The sequence below is a fragment of the Puntigrus tetrazona genome, chromosome 20 (genome assembly GCF_018831695.1).
Source record: "Puntigrus tetrazona isolate hp1 chromosome 20, ASM1883169v1, whole genome shotgun sequence".
NCBI classification, from domain to species: domain Eukaryota; kingdom Metazoa; phylum Chordata; class Actinopteri; order Cypriniformes; family Cyprinidae; genus Puntigrus; species Puntigrus tetrazona.
In genome coordinates this window covers 3,655,430-3,668,111 of record NC_056718.1, presented here as the reverse complement: position 1 = coordinate 3,668,111, position 12,682 = coordinate 3,655,430, and the positions used below count along the sequence as shown (strand labels likewise).

The 12,682-nt window shown below is 36.8% G+C and overlaps 1 protein-coding gene across 25 annotated transcripts in view; it reads left to right on the top strand.

Moving 5' to 3' along the window:
- Window positions 1-12,682, top strand: part of nrxn3b (neurexin 3b) — a 231,778-nt gene that overhangs the window by 201,955 nt on the left and 17,141 nt on the right. For 20 of the 25 annotated variants that reach the window (XR_006247236.1, XR_006247239.1, XR_006247238.1 and 17 more), the window contains 2 exons: window positions 2,919-3,008; window positions 4,184-4,494. Coding sequence is in view for 20 of the 25 variants with exons in the window: in XM_043219674.1 (XP_043075609.1) it covers window positions 2,919-3,008; window positions 4,184-4,494 (401 nt within the window). In the remaining 5 variants the exon portion in view is untranslated. The remainder of the gene's footprint in view (window positions 1-2,918; window positions 3,009-4,183; window positions 4,495-12,682) is intronic. The other 5 variants (XM_043219675.1, XM_043219671.1, XM_043219670.1 and 2 more) reach the window with 1 other exon arrangement.

Here is a 12,682-nt window from a genome sequence, read left to right as displayed (position 1 = left end):
GCCAGTCAATGGAGACAAAGATGCGTCCTATGAACAGCTGAACAGAACATGCATTATTGTGAGATGTGTCCAGCAAGACCTTTATAGCTAAGGTTTGTGTTCCAATGAGACCACGATGAACTGGTAATAGAATTCATTATTGCATTGTTTGTATGCTTTTAGCATTTGCTGATGGCCCCCTACCGTAAATCTCTGGCGCTGAAAGAGGACATAGTGACACCATGCCAACATTCATTTTGAAGTGCCATCTAAAGGGAGCGTTTCAGATATTGTTCTAGCGGGAAACCTGCACAAATGTGCTGATGGATGGGAGAAAAAAGACACCACTGGCTTGTTGGACGTTTCACAGATTAGAGCTCTTCTGTTGTTCTGAGCTTTTATATATGTGATATAACACTCTAGGAATGTGTTGTGAAATAAAGCACTCATACTGGGACAAGATATACATACATTATTTTTTATGAATAATTGCGGTTTAAAGATTTGAGCTACTAAACTATGTTGAGTTTGCCCACACACAAGCTATGACTATTGTGTATCTGAGGAGATTATAACAGAAGATTTGTTGTTTCTTCTTCTTCTTCTTTTTATTATTATTATTATTACATTTTTGGCTGAAATATGATCAGGACAAATTTTCATGAGATTCACTCTCAAGGCTGATGTTGAGTATAGCCAGGGTATATGGGAATCTATGTCACAGCATGTTGCATTCTGTGTAAAGGTTTGTTATATTTCTAGACACTTCTAGACCCAAATCAGCCTGGTTACAATTTATTTATTTTTTCAAAATACCTTCTTTTGTGCTTAGCAGAACAAAGATATTCATGCAGGTTTAGAACTACTAGAGGGTGAGTAAATGATGACAGAATTTTCATTTTTGGATGAGCTATTACTTTTAACTTCACTTGAACCCACGTTCAGTAGTACATGTAGATGTTATATTATTTTGTTATATTATTCAACTAAGATCTTGTTTGAATGGTTAATGCTTACTGTGTCGATAACCATAACCATTCTCACTGAATAATATAAAGATAAAATAATCTAAAATGTTTGCATCCACTTTAGTCTTTACTGTAACTCTCATGTCCAAGTTCCCACAACACTGTGACGTCAGGTTCCCATTCTCTATAGCCACTGAACATTGTTTGGAGGTTCGATAGCTCTGCACAGATCATCATAATATATTACAATACATATCACATTAACATGAGAGATAGCAAGCACTGGCAAAGTGTCTGATGTCTAAAATGAATGTCCAAACCCTCAAGCTCTCCTGGATCTCTCCAGCATGCAGGCCTCCATCCAGGAAAGCCACTCCAGCCCCAGGCTTGCATGCACTGCCCATCAGGATCAAAGGCATGAGCAGCCCTGGAAGCTACTTATTACCCCCCACCCTCACCCCTTTACCTCGCCCACATCCCCCCTGCTCAGCCAGCAGTAACCAGCCCACTTTGAAGCCCTTTTTCTGCCTATTTAAAAAGGAAAGCACAAGAAAAGCAGGGCCTTGAATTGCCACCGGCCTTGTCCATTTCACATCCTTGTCACTGCAGAACCTTTGTGTTTCTGAATAGCACTCCTATTCTATGCACCTTTTTTCTTTCTAGTTTTGAGAAGGTACGCTGTGACTCAACGCTCAGTGACTTATTTAGCTAAGTAAGATGTGGTGAGTAACTTTGCTCTTTTGAAGTCCTTTTTGTATTTTTTTTCTCTCAAGCTGTAGGGTTTCTTCTTCTACTTCTTTTTACAATTACAGCTTCTTCAGAGGACTGCTGTAAAGTATATTTACCCCCAGCTTGATATAGCCTACATGAAAATGCATAAAAACTCATAAATTAAATTCTGTAATCATCTGCTTACCCTCATGTTGAATGTTACTTACCCAGCATTTGTGCTGCTCTTTTTCATGCAAGGAAGTGAGTGGGTACAGATGCTGTTGAGCCTTAAAAAAAACTTTTAAAAAGCAACATTCTGAAAGTACACTATATGATTTGTTCACTGTATTGTTGTATTTGTAGCTCAAAGTTTGAAAAATAATCTGTTTAATATTTTGATTTTATATTTAATTTAATTTAATTATCTCTATAGCCACTGAACATTGTTTGGAGGTTAGATAGCTCTGCTTAAAATATAAAAATCTCCAACATTCTTTAAAGAGCTGGTTACAGCAGTGGTTAAGTACAGCTGGACATGACATACAGTAAATACACTCAAGTTGGCAGATGTTAGATCACTCTTATAGCCATAACACCTCACTCCAGTCAGAGAAAAAATTCTAAATCCAAATAATGGCAAAATATTGCCCAATGCCTCAGAGGATTTCTATAGACCCTGCAGCACAGGCCTCACACCATGCTGTAATGATCTCATCTGTATGCAGTGTCTACCTCAAATCTGTGTCATCACAAGCCTTATTTCCCAGCAGGTTCATAGCTTCTACACATTATCTCTTTTTATTTCTGTCTCTCTCTCTCTTCCTCATTCACTCCCTCTCTCTCTTTTTCTTACCTTAATAGTTCGTAAAGAGTTTCTTGGCACCTTAAAAATGTAAAAGCATGTGATGTCCAGTGGGAAAACAGTTGCACCTCATTTGATTGCTGAGCGGGAGATCATCTGTGACAGATGCTCAGTGAAAATGTTGTTTGAAATGCTGTTAGTATGTCTCGCTTTAACAGTTGCCTGTATTGTCCGAATGTGGTGTGTTATTCTTGTTACAATAATTATATGTGTTAACCTGGTTATTTAGTTGGCTACTATTTAATATAAATGTCTTATAATCTTACAACTGAAGTTAACCTTACACTGAAACCTAAACTGCCTATGATAACAAGACCTAAATCTTTTTAAACACGGCTAAACCTACTTAAACAGTGTATAAATGTGCAATGTGCTAAGATGTCTTTTAAACTTTAAAGGCAACAGCGACAATGAGCGTTATCAAATGGCTAATAAGAAAATCCCGTTCAAATATACCCGGCCGGTCGAAGATTGGCTACACGAGAAAGGTAACCCTCACAAGACCTCAGTGGTTTTTTTTTCGTTTATTTTAATTTGCGTTCATATGCTCCTTGTCATGTCGTTTCGTTATATTTTTGTCCAACCAGGTCTGATGATTCTTTGCTTAGCCTTTTGCTACTAATTAAACTAAAATGTTCATAATTTACTTCCCTTCCCATTACGTAATATTTTCGTTCAGTATTATTTATGTGGATTGTGGACTCTTTTGTTATTTCCATCAGATCATTGACCAGTTAAAGGGACTGGTAACTAAGAATAACACTTCATAAGTAAATAGCTTTTGGACTCCAACATTAAGTCTAAACCAAAAGTCAGGATGTTTGTTTTTAACTTTTCTTTGGAATGATCTTTCATGGTGGTAATGTTAGTGGTCATATAATCAAAAACCCAACCCTTAATGCAGCATGTTTCTAAAGACAACAAATTGATGCTGAAGTAAAATGCCACTTTGCTGACTAATGTTTTTTGACTTTGTGTTTGAAGCCATTGATGAAATCCACCGACACCTCTTCATTTCATTCAAAAACAGCATGAAAGGGCAGGGTGACTATTTATCAAATTTACCATTAAAATCCTTTGGATTATGAAAAGCGTTTAAAGATCATTGCTTAAACTACATAAGATGATTATAAAGTCCCTTTAACACTGTCTAAAACCATACTGAAATCCCATTAGTGGTTCTACATGCATGAATCAACATGATATTCCTTTGAAATGTATGAGATGAGCTTTCTTCCTTGCCCTCTGTAATATAGAATTGTAAATGCATAATAGTCTTAATTGGCCTGCAGTTCTACTTCTAACCATATCAAAAACCATTTGGAGTTTTTCCCAAAACCTTTGCATGAGAAGCACCAAAAAAAAATTGTTTAATACTATCCTTGGATAGTTAAAGATAGCCCATAAATGAATTAGCCAAAAAATAAATAACTAAAATTAAAAAAAAAAACTTATATATATATATATATATATATATATATATATATATATATATATATATATATATATATATATATATATATATATATATATATATATATATATATATATATATATATATATATATATATATATATATATATATATATATATATATATAAAATGTGTAAAGTTAATGATATAAACCATTGATTGTTTCTTCCTTCACTGGTCTTCCCCTCAGGTCGTCAGCTGACCATTTTTAACACCCAAGCCACCATCTCAATAGGCGGTAATGACCGCAAGCGACCATATCAAGGCCAGCTCTCTGGTCTTTATTACAATGGCCTGAAGGTTCTCAACATGGCAGCTGAGGGTCATGCTAACATCAAGATAAATGGTAGTGTGAGACTGGTGGGGGATGTGCCCACCAGCAGAAGTCCCTCACGTACCACCACCTCCATGCCCCCAGAGATGTCTACCACCTTCATTGAGACCACCACCACCCTGTCAACCACCACTACCCGCAAACAGCGTTCACCACCCACCATTCAGGTAAGATAAATCTGCCTTCATAGCATTACAGTTGTATTTTCCAAAGAGACATGGTTAGTCTGTGTCCAGCTCCAGCATTTATTGCATTTCTGTTAATGTAATGCAATATTCAGAAATTTTTACATTTTGTAAGAAAGAAAGAAAGGAAACTCCTGTTTTTTGATGATTGCAACTTTTGTAGAATTGTTTAGCTTGGCCCTATGAAACATTTTGTTTTGTGTTTCACAGAAGGAAAATAACAGTGTTGGAATGAAATAAGGGTGCATATATGATTACTATCTTCCCTAGGGCTGAGCAAAGCAATTCTGTGCTGTATTATATGTGCTGTTTAGATGCCTTGTGGAATCTGTCAATGACCAGAATGCTTTCTTTAACACAGTCTGACATGGGGGCTATTGAATGTCTGATTATGCTGACCATTTAATTGATACGAGGGAAAAAATAGAAGCAGCAGTCTTCATATTAAAGCCATAACTCTCCCTAGGGCACTGTTCACCGACAGACCAAGAAGACTTATTCTCTCTTCACCTTTAAACATATCAACCAGCATAATAATAACCTCACATGTCATTACCAACTGCAGCATGACTTCATCAGTATGTTGACAAATCGACTATTGATAAGAGCCCTCAAACTCACATGCAGACATTTTCAGAACATAAAATCCTACTGAGCCTTTTGGCCATCTATATTTCCAGTAATACAGGAGCTGAACATAAACTCACATCACCCATGTCTTCACGTGTTAACTAGTAGATCACAGACCTGAGTGAATGTTAGTTATGTATTGTGTTAGGATATGATCACTGTTACCTCACAGCAAAAGGTCCCCAGAAAGATTTCCCATTCTGTGTGGATTCTCTATGTTCTTTCCAAGTTGGAGTGGCTTGAATAGTTAAATTTCAATTACATAATCCAAAGACCTACAGGTTAGTTGAACTGGAGACTGCAGTAGGTATGAGTGAGAGTGTGAATGCATGTGTCTGTGTATTTTAACCCTGTGATGGACAGCAAACCTGTTGTTCTTAACAATGCTGGGATAGAGTTCCTGTGACAAAAATGGATGAATGTAAGTGCATGGTTTTGGTTTGTGCTATGTAGGATTAGATTTGGTACTAGGGCTGTCACAATATTAGATTTTTCACACCATGGTTATTGTGACCAAAAGAATCCACAATATCCACAATATATTGCGATATCTATAGAAACTTTTAGCAAAGTATTTTTCAGATCAACAGTATGATGAATAAATATTAACATCAGAATTGATACTTTCTCCCTTTTAACTTACATCAGGATATTCCACTTCAAAGCAAATGTATATGTTCCATTCAAAGGGTATTGAAGGGTACAAGATGTGAATTTAAATTGTATTAATTTACAGAGGTGTATGATGTCACACTCCGCCGTGTGAAGACTTTGCACAGCACAAATCTGTTAATAAATGTTCTGAAGTGAAGTAAACGTAGTGGATTCTTCACTGCTCAGGGAGTAGGGAGAAATGAGCACTGTGTTGCGACCATGTCAGTCGGAAAACAGTTAATGCACAAAGCTCACTTCCAACAATCTGATTATCAGAATCAGTTGTGTTAACTAAGAGAGACGTGCAAAATATGCAATATATGAGAAGACTGGAATTGGGAACCGCTGGTCTAAGGAGCTGGTTTTTCTGAAGTTGAAAAACTCCAACCATATTGGTGAGCTTATTTTAGGAATGTGGACAAAGCCTTGACTCTCCCACTTGGATGGCATGATTCTTGCATGCACTCTGTGTCTTCTTCTTGTTTGATGGCAGCTGTCAGCGTTAAGGCACAATATTGTCATCTGGGAGATCAACCATAAACTAGCTGTCAATTATTTAGTCCTGTTAATTTTAAATATCATGGTTATCAGCAAACCCAGTATATAATTACACCCTAAATGAACACAATGTTGATATTTCATGATTTAAATATCACAGTTATTATCAATACAATATATCTTGACACCCCTATTTGGTACCATTTTGATCAACCAGTCATTGCCCTTTGATTTTACCAATAATTGCCTCATGGGTGTAAGGGTCCCCCTTTTCCTGCAGAACGGAATCCAGAGGCCCTGGTCAAAGGTCAATGCGTGTTCGGTCTTTTCTTTGCGTCTCGTTAAAAAATCACTAATATTTATTAATCTTTTGGGTTTCCAATTATAGTACTGACCTTATACATAATTGTATCTGACTCCAATCTTTTGTGATTTTAATTATATTTACTTAAATGTAACTGCTGATCCCTCTAGTTGTGATTAAATTTGGATCATTAATTAACTATAATATTTCCTATTTTCGACTTATCATTCGTTAGGAGTCTGGGTCGCTTAGAGACCTTGTTTAGCCAGAACAGACTCATGACACATCTGGGCTAGTCCAGGTCTTAGTCAGAGGTTACCCCGTAGATCGCTTACCTTAATGCAGCCATCTCCTCGATAGACTCAAAAAGAGTAATTTTTTATGCGTTCCCTAAGTAATAGCATGCTCAGCCAGTTTGGTGGCTGGAAGTCAAGATCTCAAGACGGCTCCATCCATCGATCGTTGATCTGACTCACCCTAGCACGCCAACAATGCGGAAAATTGGTATAATTGATAAACATTTGCACAACTGATCAGCAGTACAAAAATAACACAAAACAAAATAAAACAAACTTCAGTATACCTGGTCTTTAAAAAGTACATAGTGTAGTGTATGAGTACACATACCACACTACGGGCCGATCTGGCTACAGAATCGCGCCTTGTTGTGTTTTGTCACATTCCTTATATACTCAGAGATGCCAAATGTAATTGTAAAAACCTTTTGGTGTTTAGGTTCCCGTGCTCCAGTGTCACACCTGGCTGGAACACGTTCAGAGACCCAAAAGGAGGACACACCCCCTTCTCAACAGAACACAGTTCTGCCAAGTTGCTCTCTTATTGAAGTCCTTTTGTTCCTTTGGATATCCCTTCTCAGATCAGTCTTAATGCATATACAGGTTTTGATTCACCTCCTTACATGGGTTATGTTAGGGTTAGGACAATACATGCTATGTAAATGAAATTTCTATAGTGCACTCATGAAAGTTAATTAATCCATAATGCATTCTAAAAGAGATTCAATGAAACAAATCATTCATTTTATGAGCACTATATTTTTCTGCTTTGATTTTGTAAGACAATCTCACATTAATAGCAAATTAGAGATGCAGGTTTTGAGCACATCTTCTGGAATGTTTCTATTGCAACAAGATTTTTGTAAGTGTAAGTTCTCCCAGATCAATTTCTAGGCCCTTCAGGCCGTTTGTTTCATGCTGTGCCCACAAATTAATTTTCCATAGGTCTCACTTTTCGTGCTCCCTTGCTGCATGTCAGCATAGACAGCAAGAGAAGTACCTGCAGAAGCTGACAGGTTTTCCACCCCCTGAGGGTCCCAGGCTGTGACCGATGTTGGGCTGTTCTGAGTGGTTTGGGGTCTAGTGGCTACATTTGTATGGTGCTATTTGGCACAATCCTCTGACTCCCCAACCTTGGAGGCCACCCCAGGGTCTGAGAAGTAAGAGGTGTGTGATCATATTTTACCTATAGATGGATTGAGCTGATCCAGGCAGGGACAGTAGAGCAATCTCACACTTAATTAATGATGGGACACCTGGGAGAGGTCTTGCCTCACACTTGATCTCTGGTAGGAGAGGGCGACTCTGTGAGAGTGTGCATATCCATTCATTTCCAGTAAGGGCTATTCACTGTGCCCTGGGCTGCTGTCTGCTCAATGATGCTTCTACACACTAGGGAACAACAGAACAAGAGGCATTGTAGAAATGCTGACATAACCAAAGAACACACTAAGCATGTTAACAGATACACACACAACCACATGTTGTATAGTGGTGGGTTTTTCACAGAGGGTGCAATCAGTGTCCTCTAAGAAGCTATAATAGGAGCATCAATACTAATAGCTGCAAGCAGTTCTGCTGCATATTATGTTTTTTTAAATGTAGGTAGGCTGCAAGCATTTTTCTGTTATTTTTGTCCTGTAATTGTATTGTAGACCCCTTGTCAAGGTGTTAGGCCACACAGATTGTAGATTAGAGAAATCTCTATGGATAGGACAGAGGAAGTTACATCTTGAGAGTGCGGAAACAGATAATACAGTGCATTTGACTGAAAAAATCTCTTTTCTAAACCTGCTTTTCAACCACCAATGAATGTCTGTGTCGTAAAACAATGAGTTTGTTACGCAAAAATTGCAAACATCAAAATACCAACCCTACTGTTCTGTTGTCTTTGTAGTGCACCATTCTAATTGAAATCAATGATTTTGCAGTATTCCCTGATATGACACAATTCTTGGTGTGTAGGCACACTTAATCATTGCAGCTGGACACCTGCTGACAGTTATGAAACAGATGATTCTCTTTATCTGGTGTTGCATTATGCCAGATTCCAGCTCTAAGCATTCAATTCGTTTAGCTGTTTACGTCACCTATCATCATCCGCCTCCAAACTGAATGACTAATTCCAGTGATTTCAGCTATGTGCTGTTTTAACGATGTGTGAGTCACGGCTAAACCTGTAAGCTTTACAAGCATTAGATATGCGAAATGACTACTCCATCATCACTGCTTCAAATACATGCCTGTTGAGGATGTAATCATTGTCTGATTGTGCAAGTTTTGCACTTAAAGGAAAGTAGCAGTGGAGAATTTTCATTTTCACTAAACAGGATGAAAGACTACAGCTTCCAAATACTGTAGTTAATGTAGCCAAGAGGTCATGGCTTGATTGTTTGCTGTTTAAGTGTGGGGGAGAAGAGAAAAAGATTAAGAAAAAAAGAAAGAGAAGCTATTTGTGATAAGTATATAGTGATGAGGTAAAAGTAAAAAAGAAGTGAGAAAAGTAATGTGCAAATAGAGACAACACACTCTATAACAGATTGGGATTTTCCAGTGTCATTTAGTGTCTCAGCTTTTCCGAACACAAGCTTTGTGTAAAAGAACACATTTGAGTTCTTGCATGGCATAGGCATTCTTTTTATATTACGGAATATGTAGTTGAATGCTAGCATCTGAAATCACACTGAATTTAATGTAAATTGTATTTGTGCCAAATAGATTATTGCATTTGAAATATTATTGCTGTATTTGTCATGTTTTTAAAAATATATTATTTGCATTCTTCAGAAACATTTTATATTAGAGGAGGGGTCACCAGACTCGGTCCTCAAGGGCTGGTGTCCTGCAGAGTTTTGCTCTAACCCTAATTAAACACACCTGAAGCAGCTAACCAATGTCTTAAATTTAAAACTTGCAAGCAGGTGTCTTGAGGCAAGTTAAAGAACACTCTGCAGGATGCTCTCCAGGATCAAGCTGGGTGACCCCTGTATTAAAGAATACCATTCCCTGAAAACTATTTGCTTTTAGCATGCACATTACTAGCATAAAGGCTGTTAATTAGTACTTATGAAGCACATGCCTTATTATTCATGACCATATTCTAGATCACTTAACCCTACCTCAGTAGACACTACATTTAATGTAAATGTGGTTGTCACTATCTTTTTTAAGATCTGCAGTATGCATGTAGCCAAAAAATATTGAATTGCAATCTGTAATGATTATGACTGGTACTTTACATGGGTAGATCAGTTTAAGGACATTTCCATGAATTTTCCTACATTATTAAATTTCACTTTAGAGCTTAATCATTTCTTTCCAATCCATGTGCCATTTTATGATCTCAGGGTGTAGCTGATTCATTGCAACACACGACAATATATGTTGTCACTTCAGCCTTGTGGCTCTACAGTGGTTTCCTGCAGATGAGCAAAGAACGTGTGTACATTAAAATCATGTAAGGTCAACAGCAATGAGGTACTTGTTTGTGATCTGCGTGGTAATTTCACTTCCTACTCTTTTTCTCATGCCTCACACAGAGAGATGGATGCTGGGTGCCTTGGGACAGCTTGTCATTAGAAAAAAGCATGCAGGGGATGTGTGGAAACATGCAGCCCAAGGAAGCAACAATCCTTTGCTCTGCATGAATGTACACAATCGCCTCAATCTATCTCAGCTGCCCTAACACTGAGAAGCTAAAGGTGTTACTAAAACAAATAGCAGCATTAATGTAAACATGTTACACAAACCCCGTACAATAGCTTGTGTAAAAATTATTGGTAAAGTAACTTTACATAATTATCTTAACAAAAAATTGTGTATGAAAAATATCTGACCCATATGTATAATATTGCCCCTAAAAGTGATTAAGTTATATATGTAGTACCAAAGTTATATCTGTAGGGCTCCATTTTAAACATGAAAAATAAACATGAAAAAACAGATATTAACAGATCCAAAAACATTATTATTATTATTATTATTATGGGCAAAAAAATATTAAAAATAACAATATTTACTGGTACTCAAATCAGTTTCTGGAAATCGTAATGGTAATAATACAGAAGAACTCAGGAACAGAAATGTTTAAATATAGATTCTGAAACAATTGTTTTTGTTTTTGTTTTTCTTTCATTTTCAAGCAAAGTTTTAGACACAGAATTTCCTGTTATTTGTCAACTTTTGCTCAGTCAACAAAACAGTTCCAAACAAAACAACAGAGCTGAATTATTCAGTTTAGCTTTATTTAAAGATTCTCAGAATTACTGTCTGCTGTCTGTGAATGATGGTTTGGAAGCTCACAGGTGTCAGCTTAAATAAGATAGTGATTTACATTTATGAAAATTATAAAATAAATTATGAATACATTTTAAGAAAATGTACATTTATGTCCAGCTTGGTAGGTTGTGAATTGTTGAGTGTCTTCTTGACAACGCATGATTATATTTAATGGCTAAATTTAATTTAAAATAAGAAGATAATTAATTGCTTTCTATGAAGGTAGTTCAATGATGAATTTAAAAGCAAAAAGTTATGTTTATGGTTTGAGTTCATTTTCATTGTTTGGAAAAGATCCTTTTAGACATTCTACAATTTCTTATCTTACACATGGAGTAATATGGGTTTGGAATGACATGAGACAAAAAAGTAAATAGTAAACTCTTCTTTATCTACAGTGATTTTAGCAGTTGATTTCTCCAAAGTAATCCAAAATTTGCTTATCTTTTCATTTTATTCTTTTCAGAAATTTTGCTCAAATCTCAAATTACCTAGAGTTCAGCGTTAGCAGCAAAATCTCTTCTTCTTGTATAACAGACTTTTCTAATCCTTGTGGATTCCAATCCTCTGTGTCCTTTGCTCCTCTCTACCTCTTCTCTGTCCTGTGTGTGTCTGCCCAGATTTTTCTTTCCCTCTGCATCTCCATTACACACGGAGCCACACACAGTAACTGGAGGCTTCATTTTTTCCTGTCCTGATCTCAGGCTGTAATTGAAACATCCTGTTGGGCCCGTGTCACTCTCTAATTTTAGTCAGTGAGTCTCAGTGCGACTAGGGCAGTTCTGTACGACTGTTTGTCACCACTTCTCTGATGACCTTGCACACTGCGGCAGGGGAGTGATTAAAGATCAAGGCCAAAGACCATTTCCTTTGCCCTGGAAGATAAATGGCCCTGTTTGAAACTGCCTGCTATGGCTGGAACAATTAGAGTGTGCAGAGGGGAGTCACGGGCGTGTACTGTGTATGAAAGAAGGTGCACAAATACACTTCACATCCCTAAAACAAAAATCTTTTTTTTTTTGCTCTACCTTTTGGAATTAATTATGCAAATGTTACATTTGCAGTAGGCCACACATGCAAAATAACATAGAACTACAACTGATATTACATGTTTAGTATATTTAAATGTATAATATTGTTAGTAAACATGAAGAACAATATTTTTCGCCAAAGGGGTACCAAAATGAGCTTGCATAAATGTCATCATATCTAACCTTTTCTCTGAATAAAAAAATCTTGATAAAGCAGATTGTATCTGTGTTTGTTTGGTGTTGGAATTTCATTAACCTCCTCACCTAAAAGGAAATTGCAGGTATTATTTAGCTATGACTCTTCTATCCAGAAAGCAAAAATAATGTTGACTTTAGAAGATGAATGCTGCACATTCATTTTGACAACACTGCACAAATATCAATATTAGATCTTATCCAGGCAAAACATTGTTTAGGGTTGAGGAATGAAGAATGAATTCTACAGTGCCACTGATTTATTTTCATTTATTTACTGTTCT